Source organism: Lampetra fluviatilis, chromosome 58, assembly GCF_964198595.1.
Source record: "Lampetra fluviatilis chromosome 58, kcLamFluv1.1, whole genome shotgun sequence".
NCBI lineage: Eukaryota > Metazoa > Chordata > Hyperoartia > Petromyzontiformes > Petromyzontidae > Lampetra > Lampetra fluviatilis.
The window spans coordinates 3,526,891-3,546,623 of NC_136332.1; the positions used below are offsets into that span (position 1 = coordinate 3,526,891).

Below are 19,733 nucleotides of genomic sequence, written 5' to 3' on the forward strand. Positions count from 1 at the left end.
CGCGTGTCTCTTTCTCTTTCCTTGTTGTTGCAGTCGTCCCCGCTCCACCCCCGCACCTCCGATCGGCACGGTTGGCTACGTTCGTGTGCGACAGAAGTTCGACCGCACGCACCTCGACCAAGGGTTCAGCCCGAAATTGTGGAAGGTTGGGTTGGAGGTGGCCCACCCAACCAGCGAGTGGTTTCCCTGGATGGGCTAATCGGTCGGTTTTTGTTTGAGTCACAGGCGATAATCTCCAGCGCGCCTCCTGGCGACTCACTGACTCCGTAGCGAGCCACCTGCTTCCCTGCCCTACCCCCGTGAACTTTAAAGGTCCCCGTCGCCAGCACGGTCGTTACTGGTCTCCCCATCTTTCTTACACCCGGAGAGAGAGAATGAGAGAGAGAGAGAGAGAATGAGAGAGAGAGAATGAGAGAGAGAGAATGAGAGAGAATGAGGGGACAAAAAAAGAGAAACGAAAAAAATTAAGAGAGAGAATGAGAGAGAGAGAGACATTGAGAGAGAGGAATTAGAGAGAATGAGGTTACAAAAAAAAGAAACGAAAAAAATTAAGAGAGAGAGAGAGAAAAGGGAGAATGAGAGCGAATGAGAGAGATAATGAAAGAAAGAGAATAGGAGAGAGAGAATGAGAGAACATTAGAGAGAGAGCGAATGAGAGAGACGCGTACGCCACGCCACGCGCATCACGACACGAAGCGGGCCGTAAAATGCGTCGTTGGGTTGCCGAGCCGTGAGTCGTGGTCTATGACACGTGGTCTATGACGCGTGAGTCGTGGTCTATGACGCGTGAGTCGTGGTCTATGACACGTGGTCTATGACGCGTGAGTGGTGGTCTATGACACGTGGTCTGTCACGTGGTCTATGACGCGTGAGACGTGCTCTTTGGTTCTTTCGGTAAAGTCACGTAGATAGGAAAATCAATAACAGATCAAGACCTTTCAATCGCAACAACAAGCGATCGTCCTCAGGTGAAAGAGAGAAACTTGCCTCTGTGACGAGGCATTACATAGATCCGAGAGGGGGAGGGGAGGCCGTGACGGGCTATAGGGGCGGGATGAAATGAGGGCTTGGGTGAGAGAGAGAAAAACATGTAACAAGGAAGCTTAGATATCAAACATAACAAAATAAAAAAAAATGTAATGCAACTCAGAGAGTCGACTAACGCAACCGTTAACACTTTACCTGGTTCATCAAGTCCTTCCAAAGATTGCTACATTTTGCATCCATCTTCTCGGTTGAAGTTATGTCCGAGTTGTGTGGAAAACCTCCCCGTAGAGGCGGTTCAATCTTCATTAGAAGCTTTCGTGACCGCAGGAATTCATACTCTGTGAATTTCATCCCCACCCTCTCTAATCAAGACGTGAGCCGTGGTCTACGCCACGTGACCCTGTCACGGAATTCGGGGAGGCTTCAACTTCAGATGGAATAGCCGGAGGGAGCAGCAGCCACTGCGGGTGTCTTTTGGTCATTCAGAACCCCCCCCCCCCCACATTTTCAGATACATTCCTATTGTTATTGTTGTTTTTGTGCTTATTTACACGGCAAAGATAATTTTGTTTTGTTTTCAGGAGCGGTCCATTGCCAGGAGTTTGTCTTGATATCGCAATTGCAAGCGGTGGTTGGAAGCCGTGCATTAGTCTCCAAACTCGATTGGGGCTATCTGTCGCTGTGCGAATCCAAATTGAGTAATTTGCTGGGCGTTTGTCCTACGCCGGTTATCTTTTCCATTTAATATATATTTTTTACACTCTTCATTTTAATGAACACAGCTGAGAAGACGCAAACCGATCGCTGCGTTTGCCACGGAAAATATATACAGGTACCTCTACTTACGAACATTCGACTTACGAAGTTTCAGAGTTATGAACACACCTCTCCGTATGTTCAGTTGCCTGTTTGGATCGAGTCGTATGTTCAACTGCCGCACAATAGATGAAGGTGGTGGCATCTACATCTGCAGAACGTGAAGAACTAGTGGCATCTACATCTGCAGAACATGAAGAACCAGTGGCGTCTACATCTGCAGAACGTGAAGAGCCAGTGGCATCTACATCTGCAGAACGTGAAGAACCAGTGGCATCTACATCTGCAGAACGTGAAGAACCAGTGGCATCTACATCTACAGGATATTACGCGACTTTTAAAGCCATTCCCCGTGTTTAGCGTACACGCCGTACGTGTTTAGAATCGACAGGAACCTAGCTCGTTCGTAAGTAGAGGAGTCCCTGGATGTCGTGTTATCCAAAGGGCAGTGTGTCAGTTTACATTAACTACCTTAAGGGGAAACCAAATTGCACCTTAAGTTTCCATTGCCCGTTAGTGCAACCGAAGGGAACGGGCTCAATTAGGACGATTTATGCGACGGACCAGAGGATGTTGAACTGCGGGTGAACGGTCATGCGACAAAAAACCTGGCCGCATACGGTGAGTTTTCGCCGATGTGCCGCTTTTGCGTGTTGTCTGATACGACATCCGACGTTTCGCCACCCCCCTCCCCCACCCTCCGCACCCCCCACGCGTTTGGGAGCCTCTACGGGGAACTGGAATTGAAGACGTTCCATCCGGGACGGGTGGCACGAACCCTGAACGCACCCCTGAACACACAGCGACACGACCCCTACATCTGCAGAATGTGAAGAACCAGTGGCATCTACATCTGCAGATTGTGAAGAACAAGTGGCATCTACATCTGCAGATTGTGAAGAACCAGTGGCATCTACATCTGCAGAATGTGAAGAACCAGTGGCATCTACATCTGCAGAATGTGAAGAACCAGTGGCATCTACATCTGCAGATTGTGAAGAACAAGTGGCATCTACATTTGCAGAATGTGAAGAACCAGTGGCATCTACATCTGCAGAAAATGAAGATCCAGTGGCATCTACATCTGCAGATTGTGAAGAACCAGTGGCATCTACATCTGCAGAATGTGAAGAACCAGTGGCATCTACATCTGCAGAATGTGAAGAACCAGTAGCATCTACATCTGCAGATTGTGAAGAACAAGTGGCATCTACATCTGCAGAATGTGAAGAACCAGTGGCATCTACATCTGCAGAAAATGAAGATCCAGTGGCATCTACATCTGCAGATTGTGAAGAACCAGTGGCATCTACATCTGCAGAATGTGAAGAACCAGTGGCATCTACATCTGCAGAATGTGAAGAACCAGTGGCATCTACATCTGCAGATTGTGAAGAACAAGTGGCATCTACATCTGCAGAATGTGAAGAACCAGTGGCATCTACATCTGCAGAAAATGAAGATCCAGTGGCATCTACATCTGCAGATTGTGAAGAACCAGTGGCATCTACATCTGCAGAAAATGAAGATCCAGTGGCATCTACATCTGCAGAACGTGAAGAACCAGTGGCATCTACATCTGCAGAATGTGAAGAACCAGTGGCATCTACATCTGCAGAATGTGAAGAACCAGTGGCATCTACATCTGCAGAATGTGAAGAACCAATGGCATCTACATCTGCAGATTGTGAAGAGCCAGTGGCATCTACATCTGCAGAATGTGAAGAACCAGTGGCATCTACATCTGCAGAACGTGAAGAACCAGTGGCATCTACATCTGCAGAATGTGAAGAACCAGTGGCATCTACATCTGCAGAATGTGAAGAACCAGTGGCATCTACATCTGCAGAATGTGAAGAACCAGTGGCATCTACATCTGCAGAATGTGAAGAACCAGTGGCATCTACATCTGCAGAACGTGAAGAACCAGTGGCATCTACATCTGCAGAACGTGAAGAACCAGTGGCATCTACATCTGCAGAATGTGAAGAACCAGTGGCATCTACATCTGCAGAAAATGAAGATCCAGTGGCATCTACATCTGCAGAACGTGAAGAACCAGTGGCATCTACATCTGCAGAAAATGAAGATCCAGTGGCATCTACATCTGCAGAACGTGAAGAACCAGTGGCATCTACATCTGCAGAAAATGAAGATCCAGTGGCATCTACATCTGCAGAATGTGAAGAACCAGTGGCATCTACATCTGCAGAAAATGAAGATCCAGTGGCATCTACATCTGCAGAATGTGAAGAACCAGTGGCATCTACATCTGCAGAAAATGAAGATCCAGTGGTATCTACATCTGCAGAACGTGAAGAACCAGTGGCATCTACATCTGCAGATTGTGAAGAACCAGTGGCATCTACATCTGCCGATTGTGAAGAATCAGTGGCATCTACATCTGCAGAACGTGAAGATACAGTGACATCTACATCTGTGGAACGTGAAGAACAAGTGGTATCTACATCTGCAGAACTTGAAGAGCCAGTGGCATCTACATCTGCAGATTGTGAAGAACAAGTGGCATCTACATCTGCAGAATGTGAAGAACCAGTGGCATCTACATCTGCAGAAAATGAAGATCCAGTGGCATCTACATCTGCAGATTGTGAAGAACCAGTGGCATCTACATCTGCAGAAAATGAAGATCCAGTGGCATCTACATCTGCAGAACGTGAAGAACCAGTGGCATCTACATCTGCAGAATGTGAAGAACCAGTGGCATCTACATCTGCAGAATGTGAAGAAACCAGTGGCATCTACATCTGCAGAATGTGAAGAACCAGTGGCATCTACATCTGCAGATTGTGAAGAGCCAGTGGCATCTACATCTGCAGAATGTGAAGAACCAGTGGCATCTACATCTGCAGAACGTGAAGAACCAGTGGCATCTACATCTGCAGAATGTGAAGAACCAGTGGCATCTACATCTGCAGAATGTGAAGAACCAGTGGCATCTACATCTGCAGAATGTGAAGAACCAGTGGCATCTACATCTGCAGAATGTGAAGAACCAGTGGCATCTACATCTGCAGAACGTGAAGAACCAGTGGCATCTACATCTGCAGAACGTGAAGAACCAGTGGCATCTACATCTGCAGAACGTGAAGAACCAGTGGCATCTACATCTGCAGAACGTGAAGAACCAGTGGCATCTACATCTGCAGAAAGTGAAGATCCAGTGGCATCTACATCTGCAGAATGTGAAGAACCAGTGGCATCTACATCTGCAGAAAATGAAGATCCAGTGGCATCTACATCTGCAGAATGTGAAGAACCAGTGGCATCTACATCTGCAGAAAATGAAGATCCAGTGGCATCTACATCTGCAGAACGTGAAGAACCAGTGGCATCTACATCTGCAGAAAATGAAGATCCAGTGGCATCTACATCTGCAGAACGTGAAGAACCAGTGGCATCTACATCTGCAGAAAATGAAGATCCAGTGGCATCTACATCTGCAGAATGTGAAGAACCAGTGGCATCTACATCTGCAGAAAATGAAGATCCAGTGGCATCTACATCTGCAGAATGTGAAGAACCAGTGGCATCTACATCTGCAGAAAATGAAGATCCAGTGGTATCTACATCTGCAGAACGTGAAGAACCAGTGGCATCTACATCTGCAGATTGTGAAGAACCAGTGGCATCTACATCTGCCGATTGTGAAGAATCAGTGGCATCTACATCTGCAGAACGTGAAGATACAGTGACATCTACATCTGTGGAACGTGAAGAACAAGTGGTATCTACATCTGCAGAACTTGAAGAGCCAGTGGCATCTACATCTGCAGAACGTGAAGAACCAGTGGCATCTACATCTGCAGAACGTAAGGAACCAGTGGCATCTACATCTGCAGAACGTGAATACCCAGTGGCATCTACATTTGCAGAACATGAAGAACCAGTGGCATTTACATCTGCAGAACGTGAAGAACCAGTGGTATCTACATCTACAGAAAACGAAGATCCAGTGGCATCTACCTCTACAGGAGATTATACAACTTTTAAAGCCATTTCCCGGTTAGTGTACACGCCCTACAACATGTTTGGAATCGACAGGAGTACAGTTTAACTTAAGAACAAATCGACTTACGAACAGACCTCTGGAACCTAACTCGTTCGTAAGTAGTGGAGTCTCTGTGTATATTATATATACATATTCATCCCCCATGCCCGTTCAGCCTCAGACATGACAAATGGGATATAAATAAAAATGATGATGTGGACACATAAAAACATATATTTTAAAGTTTATTTAGTGAAGGTGTGTATTTTTTTTTATTCTCTATATTTACCGCCTTACAAAACAGTCTTAATTGCATCATATATTAATTCATGTTTGAAAACAAACCTCCTCAACGCCCTCCATAATTAAAACTAATTTTGTTTCTAGATTAAGCTCTGCATTGGGTTTCACCCGATTTGATAATCACCAGCATAATGGCGCTTACACTTGCCTGCGATGGAGAATTCCCTCGATATTCGCGAACTTGCTATCCGCGAATCGTGATGAAAGATAACGCGATGAGAGATAAAGCGATGAGAGATAAAGCGATGAGAGATAAAGTGATGAGAGATAAAGTGATGACAGAAAAGGCGATGAGAGATAAAGTTAGGAGAGAAAAGGCGATGAGAGATAAAGTGATGAGAGATAAAGCGATGAGAGATAAAGCGATGAGAGATAAAGCGATGAGAGATAAAGCAATGAGAGAAAAAGTGTTGATGCATAGCATCATAATTTAAGGTAAGTAAAATTATAAACAATTATTTCATAATTTCATATTTCACTTTGTTTATTACAACAATTTTTTTTGTGTTACGATCATCTTCTTGAATTTAATAGCTTATTGACGTATTTACCTTAAAAAGTAATTCATTTAAAGGATAGGTTCTCATCATCCACGAACTTCCCTATTGACGAGCGTCTGCAGTAGATGAATCATTCGCGAACAATGTGGGAATACTGCGCCCCACATCCTCCCAGCCACTGCCCCGCAACAGAGGTCATTTGATTGTCTGCATGTTAACGTTTCGAATCTTCTTCTTCCACGCGTTTGTGCCACTCACGTGTGAGGGTGTCTCCCTGTCCTTGCCAACTTTCCCCACGCTGCCCTGGCCTGCTCCATCTCTCCTCTTCTTCTGCCTTATACTCTTAGTTCTTTCGGTAAAGTCACCACGTAGGTAAAAAATGAAATAAAAATTAATAAAAATAGAAACAATAAAATCACGACGTTTCGGAGGCAACAACAAGCTTCCGTCTTCAGGTGAAACTGTCACAGCAAAAAATCTGTATCAAGTGGGGGAGATTTTTTGCTGTGACGGTTTCACCTGAAGACGGAAGCTTGTGTTGCCTCCGAAACGTCGTGATTTTTTTATTTTTTTATTAATTTTAATTTCATTTTTTACCTACGTGACTTTACCGAAAGAACTAAGAGTATGAATCCTTGCAGTCACGAAAGCTTCAAATCTAGAATTCTTCTGCCTTCATAATCATCCCTCTCGTTTTACTCGCATCACTCGCCACCTTCTGACCCGCATCATTGTCCCGTCGTCTCTCCACACGACCGAACCACACCCAGAGCCTGCCTTTCTTCTCTCTATTTCTCTCTCATCTTCTCCGTGATTTCTACCAACTCGAGTCTTCCTCTAACTTCTTAATTTCTCACCCCCCGTCCTATGGCAGTCATTTCTGCGACCAACCCTATCACCGCGATTATTATTAGAATCCCAGTATCCACGCGCCTGCGTATGCGCACGTCTTTACTTGCGCTCCATAGAGCCCCCTCTGGTCTGCCAAAAGACGAGGGGCTGACTCGACGGCCTGAAGAAATACTTTGCAAGCGTGCGTTGGAGGACACGCGACTGGAGGAACTAGTCTGCTGGTAAATGATTATGAACGCCGATTGGGACGGGGTACCGGTGCTGGTTATTTACCCGTCTCTTAAGAAGCCTATATGACAAAATAACACCTTTGTTTTTTTATATATAGTTTTTTTTTGTTAGTTAACAAAGACACAAAAAACTCAACGCACCTCTATTCCCCAAGGTAGGCCCAAAGAGGATTTTTTTTGTTTTGCTTTTGCAACGCTTCACTTTCACACGATCGGGGGATTTGCGCATTCCGCTATTCATGTATGGCACTTGAAATGCCTCGGCAAATCCAAGGGGGGCCACCCCTCAAAGCGCGCGCATCTCATCTCATCTCACGTTATCTACCCGGGGCTGGGGGGGGGGCAGGGTCGTTGATGCCTTGCGGCAGTCTACAACTAAAGGGGGACCCCCCCCCCCGTACCCCTTCCGCTTGAGAGCGGGCAGCCCACCTTTCTCTAGCCATGATACATCGCACACCGGCCAGGGATGACCGATGGGTTGGCGGTCGTTTGGATTGTTTGGGGTTCTGCCGAGCGGGAAGTTATTCACAAAAGTTGGGGAAAATACATTTCGAAAAGTCGTGTTCAACAATGGGGGGGGGGGGGGGGGAGGGGGGGGAAGAGAGAGAAAGTAATAAAATCGATGGTAAAAATGATTACAAAGGAATACAACTCTTGGTAACATGGCATGAAAACACATTTCCCAGGGTAAACGGTAAACCAAGATAATTTCGACTGAAAAAAAAAGTTTTTCTTGTTTGCCGGCTGCGTAAGACATTTGAATCACCAGTCCTGCAGGGCTTTGTTGTGGGTCTTTTGAAAAGAAAAAAAACATTCACGAAGGGGGCGTGGGGGAAATCCCATTTAGGTCTGACGAAAACCGCCTGAAGAGAAATTGGCAGAGCGGCGTTTAGGGCTCAGTAGGACATTGCCAGTGGCGTTCAACCCGTCGAGGTAGATTGAATTTAAACACCTCGCAACAACACAAACCCACCGAAGATTTTAGCACTTTCGAATAAAAAAATTCCGATGGCAGAACACGCTTTTAAAGACTCCTGGAGTTCCGACAGCAGCGAGTCTGGCCAGCACGAGCAGGAAAAAAAAAACACATCATGAAGTTACATTTGTTGTTTTTTCGACTTAACACTCGCCGGAACACGACGGGTTGACAAACGAAAACGAATGGACAATAATTGTATTTGCGGAGCACGGCGTCACGTCACGTCCGTTTCCATCGCTGCCCCCACGGTCTTTTTTCTCTCTCGGCGATGCGCGTTGGTTCGGCACGATGTCCGACGTTTCGTGCCATGTGCCAGGGAGCATTTATTCCTAGCTGTAATTAAAAAAATGCCTCCAAATATTGTCCGATGGCCGCTGTGCGCGTTAAGGAACTGGCAATGCCAGTAGCAGCAACAGCAGCGGGTGACACTTTACAATCGGGGGGCAAAAGAAGACATCAAGGTTTGCTCGACTCAGTTCCTGACGAAGGCCCCCCGGCACGTGTGAAGAAACGTCGGACACGGAGCGGAACGACATTGCACAACGGGCACGCCTCGAGAACACATGGGGAATGGACCGGATCAAAACGAGCGTCAATACTTAACACGGTTTTTGTTGTTTCTTTGATTCACATTTTTAATCTGAAGTAATCGTCCGGTCGGAGGATTTTTCTTCTTTTAACGTCAGCTCCAGATCCGATTTAGGAGCTTTGCGGAGATCCGATTTGATTTGAACACGTTCCACAAACGTTCAAAAAACCAGAGATCCAATTTGATTTAAACACGTTCCACGAACTTTCAAAAAAACAAACCGAAGATCCGCTTTGATTTGAACACGTTCCGCAAACTTACAAAAAAACCAAACCGCCCAAACCCAAACCAAACACACACGAACCTTAACTTTGAGAGAGCGAGAGAGAAGAACCAAAAACCGAAAGAAAAGGGGGCCGATTTCTGTCCGAGTGGGGAAAAAAATGGGGGAACAAACGGCGTTATTATGGCAGATGTTGGTGTGTTTTTGTGTTTGTCTTACAAAAATTGAGCGCAAAATCCCCCCCCCCCCCGCCCCCACGCGTTGCTTGGCGTTTGCCAGGAAAAGTACCAATCAAACAAGCCACGAAAGCACAATAGTTACCTCATTAGAGATTGTGAAACATTAAAAGTCTCCCCAACCTACCCATTGTAAACGTAGTTCATTATTTGATTTATGTAAAGTACACATGTACGTACAGCTATATATATACTGTTCACATGTTTTGTGTGTGTGTGTGTTTTTAATATATAATTATGTTGATGATAATACCTTCAAACCTCCCCACACAGTAATGCACATGTAAAAAAAAATAATCAAAAAAACCACTCCCATACAGTGACACTGGATTTTAGTTTTCCCCGTTGTTATTTTTTCTTCTACATATGGCAAACGGCGGTTGTTACCACAATTAAGACAATCGTTGCCACCATCATCATCGTCATCATCGTCGTCGCCGTCATCGTCATCATCATCGTCGTCGTCATCGTTGTCATCATCGTCATCATCGTCATCATCGTCGTCATCATCGTCGTCATCGTCGTCATCATCGTCGTCATCGTCATTGTTGTCATTGTCATCGTCGTCATCATCATTGTTGTCATTGTCGTCGTCGTCATCATCGTCATCGTCATCATCATCGATAGGGCATCACGCGACAGAGCATCCAGCAGCAGCGGCAGCCCACGGACGAACGGAACGCGAGAATATATCGATGGCGTCGACGGGTCTCGATTTCAAGATGCTTCTACCCTTTTTTTTTTATTTTGCCCGGTGTAAGGCCCCACTGAGCCGTGTAGTTCTTTTGCAGGCGCTACCACTTGGCCGTCGCAAACGATAGCTCAACGAAGTGGCTTATCGTCATCGCGTGGAGACATTTGGAGCAGCCGAATGACTAAAGCGCACGTGAATAAACTATGAAGGGAAAAACCGGAGGACCCGGAGAAAAATCCAGACGACCACGGGGAGAGAGAGAAACCGCAAACTCCAAATATACAGCAGCAGGCGTCAGGGATCGGGATCAAACCCACGACCTCCTGTACACCAGGCGAGGTAGTTAACATCTCATTGCCACCATGGTGCCTCTTTTTGGTTCTTTCGGTAAAGTCACGTAGAAGGGAAATAATAAAATAGTAAATGTTATTGTATTATTTAATTATGCTTTATTTTTTATTATTTTATTATTTCCCTTCTACGTGACTTTGCCGAAAGAACCAAGAAGATGAATCCCTGCAGTCACGAAAGCTTTAAATCGAAACCATGGTGCCTGTCAACATTACTCGGAACCGGACGTCATGAGTCGTGGCTTCACGGCATTGGCAGGTAGTCAGTGGCGTTCCCCGCTCGTCGAGATGTTAACTACCTCGCCTGGTATACAGGAGGTCGTGGGTTCGATCCCGACCCTGATGATGCCTGCTGTATATTTAGAGTTTGCGGTGTCTCTCTCTCACTCATCATCATCACGGTGGCTAGCAGCCTGGATCAATGTGCATCTTTGGTTGGGTCTCTATGTATCTCTTTGGGTCTGTATGGATCTCTATGGGTTTATATCTTTCTCAATGGGTCTCTATGTATCTCTATGGGTTTATATCTGGATCCCGACCCTGATGCCTGCGTGTTCTCCCCGTGGACGCGTGGCTTTTTTTTCCGGGTCCTTCGGCTTTCCCCTCCACATTTAGAGACGTCCGTTTGTCGAGTATGCGGCTGCTATAAATGTCCACGTGATATCATCTGCGGTGGCCAGGTCACTTCTGAAAAAAGAGCTACATAGCTCAGTGGGCCTTACCTGGTAAAATATAACAAAAATACTTCAATAGTTCGATAGTTTATTATTTGCAAGTGCCCTTGCGGCATCGCCCAAATTTCGTCAAATTTGGGGAAGAAAAAACCCCCAAAATGAACATCGAAAATTCCTCTGGATTACGCGGCACGCCGTTGCTCCCGTCCGGCAGGCGACACCCGTAGCGCCGGGCGGTAAGAAGGAACGCACCGACACCAAATCCCACTAAATGAATGTTGTCATCATTAGCATTTCCATTTATTAATTATTATTATAATCGTCCCAGAGTCGCATTTGACGGGCTTTGGGGGCGTCGGAGGGCGTGGGCCGTCTCGTTCCAAACTCTCTGACCCGGTCACCCCGTTTATTATTAACAATGTAACGGCTACATTATTAAACGCTTGCGAGCCAGCCGAGCCATCCGAGGCAGGTAAGCCAGGCAAGCTTTTCCGGTCTCAACTGGCTGGCTGGCTGCCTTGTTTCGCCGCCACGGAGAATAATTCAACATTTCGCGGATAAAAAAAAAAAACGGCCTGGTTCAACACGAGTGCCCCACAGGGACGCGCGTGGGCACTGCGGTTCGTGCCAAGCTGGCACCGGTTAAGTTACAAGACAAACGAGCGGCGACCATTCGCACCGATAAGATTGAACGACTCGCAAAGGCTGCTGCTGCTGCTGCCACTGCTGCTGGTCACGGACGGCATCAGGAAGGCACGGCTCTTCCCCCCGTCCGTCTGTCCGTCCGCCCCGTGTCCTTGTCTGCGTGTCACGTGCCCACCGCCGCACGCGCGACGCCCTCTCGGCCTTGTCTGGACCACCGACTCGGAAGAGCTGAACGTGCGGCCGTGTTGCTGCCGTATGCTCGTTGTTGTTGTTGTTGCTGCTGCTGCTGTTGTTGCTGATGCTGTTTGAGTCGGTGAAACGCATGCGGGGGGCGCGCGGGCGGAGAGGGAGTGCCGTGGCCGCGTGATGGGCGCGCAAGCGTGCGGCGTTGTTGTCTAGATCACGGACGGGAGTTCGCGCCTTCGCCTGCGCGTTTCGTTGAAAACTAAATCGCTCCCGGCCTGCGCGCCGCACTCTGCCGTGTTGATGCGATTACGCTCACCAATTTGTTCTTCTCATTATAATAATTATTATCATTATTTAATTTAATTGCCATCGCGACGGTCAAGATTATTTGCCACGTTTCACGCGACAAAAAAATCTCCCATTTGGAATCGCGTGCAGCAGCAGCCGCAGTGTCATCGTCGTCGGCGTTGTCGGCGCCTTCCTTCGAGACGTTCCACCCCATTGCGCCACGGCAGCCGATGCAGATACACCAAAGCGCGCTCAAAAATCGCCGCCATCGCCGCTAACGCGTTGCGCACAGTAACTCCCCCCCCCTTAAGCTACGCAAGTGCAAACGCGTCGTAAAACCCGCCGCCGCCGCCACCCGAAACGGCCAATTGGTGAAGGGTGTTTCATCGCGTCAACCAGAGCGCGGCAATTAAAAGTTACCGGTCCGGCACTGGGCGGTCGCGTGTTGGGGAGTCAAAAAAAATCATCACCAACAACGACGTTGACACTTCGGGTGGCCTTGACGTTTCGCCGGTGACTTAAAAACCAGCAACAACAACAAGCGGCGACGACGACGACGACGACGACGATGAGCCTCATCTGGCGACAGCAAGAATCATCCCTTAAGCCGTTTGCCACATGTAAGTAAAAAAAAATAACACAACGAACCAGAGAGAGAGACAGAGAGAAAGAGCAAGGGAGGGGGGGGGCTGCCCAAATCTCACAGGTCCCTGGGCACCCCCCCCCCACTACCTCGGAGACAAACGTAGCGGGGATATGGGGGGGGGGGCACGCGGGGAGCTTCACACCTCGGTCGGCTGGAGCATCGTGTGCATCAGCTGCTGCTGAACCGGTGGATAGATCAAGTAATTGAGATTGACGCAGGAAAATCCGTCAAAGTCGCTCTGGTCGATGTTAGCGATTACGTATTGGTCCGGCGGAGTCAGCACAGGCGGCGCGCGTGTAAAATACTTGTCGAAGTTTTCACCGTTTTTCCCGCACTGTGTAAAAAAACAAAAAAGGGGGGGGAGGGGAAGAGGAAGGGGAAGAGGTGCGGGTGGGTTGGGATGTTGTTTTTGTGGGGTACGGAGGGTTTGGGGGGGGCGATGTTGAGTGCAGGAGAGTGTGCGGGGTTGGGGAGGAGGTGGAGGGAAAATATGTTGGTTGCATGGTAAGAGGGGTGGGGGGGGGGGCAAAGGAAAACAAAGGAAACATAAAAGAGTTAAAACTCAACGGAACTGTTGGAGGTTACATGCATAGAATGATCACTGTGCAGGAATATCGAACGACGGCAACAGCGTCGCTGGGTTAATCAACGGGACGGCCGCCACCGCCACCTTCACCGCCGCCGCCACTATTGCATTGTAACAGCCGCCCCGTTGTAACGGCCATGGCATCAAAACTGCCGCCCCTGTTGTAACGCCCATGGCGTCGTAACTGTCGCCCCGTTTTAACGGCCGCGGCATTGTAACGGCTGCCCTGTTGTAACGGCCACGGCGTCGTAATGGCCGCCCCGTTGTCACGGCTACGGCATTGTAACAGCCACCCCGTTGCAATGGCTACGGCGTCGTAACTGCCGCCCCTGTTGTAACGGCCGCGGCATTGTAACAGCCGCCCCGTTGCAACGGCTACGGACGTCGAAACGGCCGCCATTTTGTAAAGGCCGCCCCCGGCGTCATAACGGCCGGAGTGCTGGGGCTGTGCGTGCAGAGGTCGCTGAGTTCGTTACATCTCCCGGGGGCGGTGGTGGCAGTGGCGGCAGTTGCACCAATGGGTGGGGGGGGGGGGGAGCGGTAGGTTTCTCAATTCAACAAAACCAACTGACAGAATCCCGACTTAACGTAACAATCGTGCGAGACAACTCTCTTTGTCAGTCCGCTCGTGGACGAGGACCTCCCGGCCCCCCCCACCACCACACAGGGTCAGCTTCAAGGGGTTGTTTGACCATACTTCACCAGGCTGTGTCAGTGCGGGTTGCTGACGGTGGGGAGTAGGTGGGGAGCGGCGTGGGGGGTGGGTGTGGAGGCAATACACGGGACTGGGTAATGTTGCTGTCAGCCGAGGGCTGGGAATAGAACTCGGGTGAACGGGGGTCCGCAAGGCAGCGCGCGCTATCCGCAGCGCCACCGCTCCCGCGTGTGGATGTCACGAGATGGCAAACGGGATCAACGGAAGACCAATTCAGCTTGACGCCACTCTCTAATGATCGGCAAAGCTCGCCAGCGACATGGCAAAATAATAACAACAACCCGCCGCTGTGTACGATTAACAGATGCGTGTGAATGAACCGGTAAAATCAAACCGTGGAATTTTGCATCTTTTTTTGTTTAGAGAGAGACGCGGAGAGGCCCGTTGACGCTTTAAATGAGTTCCCCGCAACACCCGTGGGTTGTTGTTCTAGTGTGGGCTATCCAGAAATGGATCACATTGCTTGCGATGTATTTGCACTACACCACAACAGTTCATAGGGACCCTTATCAATCCACTGCTGGGTGAACGCCCCCCCGCCCCCCGTTCATCCAGCAGTGGATTGGAGAGTTGGAGGTTTAGGGGGCAACATCACATCACCAGTTCGGTTACCGCTCGCCACTGATGTCAGCCGTGGCCAGGAATCGAACCCTGGGTTTGGTTTGGGGTTCGGCGGTTCAACTTCGATTTTAAGTCTCCTCCAATTGAGACGTTATCGCAGCGTCCGTTACGCGCGGCAACGCGAGGCGGAGACCAGAACTCACGTGTGGTAGTCGATCAACAACAACAAAAACAACAACACGAACAACAACAACAACAACACGAACATCCATCGTCGTCAGCCGTCGACGTCAGCTGCGTTCAATCCACCGATAGACGGAGGCCTCCCCCAACATCTATGCGACGCGAAGAATCCGCCCCTGGCAAAAACCCCGGCTCCATCTCCCTTACGGTCGTGCTCTCTCTTGGACGCGATCTGTTCCGTGACTGACGCTCCGTTATTTTTCTCACGACCGTATCGGCCGCGGGCAACTCCCGGCGACGTGCCCTGGCCTGCCCTAGCCTGCCCTAGCCTGTCCTAGCATGCCCTGGCCCACCCTGGCCTGCCCTAGCCTGCCTTGGCCTGCCCTGGCCTGCCCTGGCTTGCCCTGGTCTGCCCTAGCCTGCCCTCACCTGTCCTGGCCTGCCCTGACCTTGCTCCCGAAGGCCACCGATTGTGACGATTTCGAGCGGTGCACAAGTTGCAGCTGGGAAATATCAATACAAGAAATTTAAGACGAGGCAATAAAATATGTATATTCACACGTTCTTTCACGCTATGCTTGGCGGTCACAGTAAAATTGGATTCACAGTGGCATTTGGGCACAAGGGACACAACTTATCGTTTTACTTTACACGTGCGTTTACGTAAAAAAAATGTTGTCGGCAGTCTTATTCACGTGTACGTGTGTTTGTCCGTGTACACGTACAAAGTTATTAGATGGCAGATCAAACTAATCGCTCACACCTCGTAGGTTACTAACGAGGCAGGCAACACCGCCCCGTCCTTTGTAAAGATGTTATCCCCGGTTTCCGACGTCGCCCAACTCAGGCCGACGTGCATGCGTGCTCGTGCAACCTGCCCACGGAGCCACCAGGAACCCCCCACTCGCGAACTGTTTTTTTTTCAATGCCCGCGGGGCGGGAAGGAGTTTCACAACAACAACTGTGTGTGTGTGTGCGAGCGGTGATCAACCAACCCCTCTCGCTGCTGCTGCTGTTGCCTTCGCAACGCTGGACATAACGGTGGCCACTTGCAGTAGCGTTGTGGCTACCACCACCGCTACTACCACCACCACTGCTGCCACCACTGCCGCCACCACTACCACCACCACTGCCACCGCCACTACCACCACCAGCACTACCACCACGACTGTCGCCGCCACCACGACTACCACCGCCACCACTGCCGCCATTCTCACCACCACTATCATTGCCACCACTACTACCACCACCACCGCCACCACCACCACTACCGCCGCCGTTGCCACCACCACTATCACCACCACGACTACCACCGCCACCACCGCCACTACTACTACCACCACCACTACTACCACCACTGCAACCACCACCACCGCCGCCGCTGCCACCACCACTACCACCGCCACTACCACCACCACTGCCACCACTACCACCACCGCCACCACTACTATCACCACCACCACCACTACTACCACCACCACCACCACTACCACCACCGCCACCTGCCTGAAGAAATTCTCTGTCTGTCTCTGTGCGACGATTAAAACCAAGTGGGAACGGAGTGGCCGCCGTCCCACTTCTGGAGAGTGAAAACAACAACCTAAACAAATCCGTCCACTCCGTAGGGAGGTCACCGCCTGCGCGCCCTTGGAGTGACCTCGCGCCACGCGAGGGCCGATCTTACACGGTCGATAGAGCGGCCGGTGGCATCCACTATTGCCTACAAAGAGCACAACAGCAACAACAACGATGATGAACCCCCATTTCAGGAACGCCAAAACGTCGTCGACGCTCGCAACAAAAGACGGATGCCGCCAGAGTGACACCCCCCCCAAAGTGACCCCCCCCAAAGTGACCCCCCCCAAAGTGACCCCCCCCAAGTGACCCCCCCAAAGTGGCCCCCTCCCGTGACACGACTCCGTGGAGGTCACGCTGCTGTTGCTGCTGCTACTGCTGTTGATATTACTGCTGCTTCTCTTACTGCCACGACGATAGGGCTTCAGAGAGAGAGAGTGTCGTGCCCATAGACTAACACTGAACCCATAGACTCACACTGAATCCATACACTAACACTGCACCGATAGACTAACACATGGACCCATAGACTAACACTAGATCCATAGACTAACACTGGACCTATAGACAAACACTGGACCCATAGACTCACACTGGAACCATAGACTACCACTGGACCCATAGACTAACACGAACCCATAGACTAACACTGGACTCATAGACTAACACTGGACTCATAGACTAACACTGGACCCATAGACCAACACTGGACCCATAGACTAACACTGGACCCATAGACTCACACTGTACCCATAGACCAACACTGGACCCATCGACTAACACTGACCCATAGACTAACACTGACCCATAGACTAACACTGGACCCACAGACTAACACAGGACCCATAGACTAACACTGACCCATAGACTAACACTGGACCCGTAGACTAACACTGACCCATAGACTAACACAGGACCCACAGACTAATACAGGACCCATAGACTCACACTGGATCCATAGACTAACACTGGACACATAGACTAACACTAGACCCACAGACCAACACTGGACCCATAGATTAACACTGAACCCATAGACTAACACTGGATCCATAAACTAACACTGACTCAGACTAACACAGGACCCATAGACTCACACTGGACCCATAGACTAACACCGGACCCATAGACCAACACTGGACCCATAGACTCACACTGTACCCATAGACTCACTCTGTACCCATAGACTCACTCTGTACCCATAGACTAACACTGGACCCATAGCCTCACACTGGACCCATAGACTATCACCGGACCCATAGACTAACACTGGACTCATAGACTAACACCGGACCCATAGACCAACACTGGCCCCATAGACTAACACCGTACCCATAGACTCACACCGGACCCATAGACTAACACTGGACCCATAGACTAACACTGGACCCATAGACTCACAATGGACCCATAGACTCACTCTGTACCCATAGACTCACACTGGACCCATAGACCAACACTGGACCCATAAACTAACACTGGACCCACAGACTATCACCTGACCCATAGACTAACACCGGACCCATAGACTCACACGGACCCATAGATTAACACTGGACCCATAGACTAACACCGGACCCATAGACTCATACTGGACCCATAGACTCACACCGGACCCATAGACCAACACTGGACCCATAGACTAACACTGGACCCATAGACTAACACTGGACCCATAGACTCACACTGGCCCCATAGACTCATACTGGACCAATAGACTCACACCGGACCCATAGACCAACACTGGAACCATAGACTCACACTGGACCACTAGACTAACACTGGACCCATAGACTAACACTGGAACCATAGACTAACACTGGAGCCATAGACTAACACTGGACCCATAGACTAACACTGAACCCATAGACTAACACTGGACTCATAGACTCACACAGGACCCATAGACTAACACTGGACCCATAGACTCACACAGGACCCATTGACTAACACTGGACCCACAGACTCACGGTGGACCCATAGACCAACACTGGACCCATAGACCAACACCGGACTCATAGACCAACACTGGACCCATAGGCCAACACTGGACCCATAGACTAACACTGGACCCATAGATTCACACTGGACCCATAGACTAACACCGGACCCATAGACTAACACTGGACCCATAGACTAACACGGGACCCATAGACTAACACTGGACCCATAGACTAACACGGGACCCAAAGATTAACACTGAACCCATAGACTAACACTGGACCCATAGACTAACACGGGACCCATAGACTAACACTGGACCCATAGACTAACACGGGACCCATACATTAATACTGGACTCATAGACTCATACTGGACCCACAGACTAACACTGGACCCATTGACAACTTGCAGCTCAGTACACGGCAGATTCCTGCGCAGCGCCACTCACGACCTCCTCTTGATACCGAGATCCAGGATGGTCGTCGTGTCTATGCGCCGCTTCTCGATGGCAGCCCCAACAGTCTGGAACGCCGTCACCCCTCTGCACATTCGCAGCATCACCTCAATCGCCTCCTTCAAGAGAGACTTAAAAACCCACCTCTACAACCACGTGCTTTCGAGCGACTCTGAGCTCGGCTCCGCGCCTCTGAGTTGTGGCCACTACGTCTGCAAATTTGCGCGCGTTACAAATTGAACTATTATTATTATTACTATGCTATCATCTGCGTATCGCACTGTGTTCATGAGCTCGACGTCAATGTCAAGGTCCTGCTGCTGGCCACGGTGAGGGGGCCTCGTCAGCGGACTCATCAGCGGTCTCGTCGTGTTCTGCTTCGGACGACGTTGCCGTGTGGCTTCACCCAATTGGGCGCTAACGGTGGCTAGGAGATGTTGACTACCTCGCCAGATACACAGGAGGTCGTGGGTTCGATCCCGACCCTGACGCCTGCTGCTGTATA

The 19,733-nt window shown here is 49.5% G+C and overlaps 1 protein-coding gene across 3 annotated transcripts in view; it reads right to left on the reverse strand.

Annotated features, from left to right (window-relative positions):
- Positions 1-19,733, reverse strand: part of LOC144950593 (protein kinase C alpha type-like) — a 280,255-nt gene that overhangs the window by 16,229 nt on the left and 244,293 nt on the right. For 2 of the 3 annotated variants that reach the window (XM_078880744.1, XM_078880746.1), the window contains one exon: positions 8,528-13,544. The exons of the other annotated variant lie outside the window; for it this stretch is intronic. In XM_078880744.1, coding sequence (XP_078736870.1) covers positions 13,347-13,544 — 198 coding nt within the window. In that variant the 3' untranslated portion in view covers positions 8,528-13,346. Of the gene's footprint in view, positions 1-8,527; positions 13,545-19,733 lie in introns of those variants that run through there. 3 annotated transcript variants of the gene reach the window in all.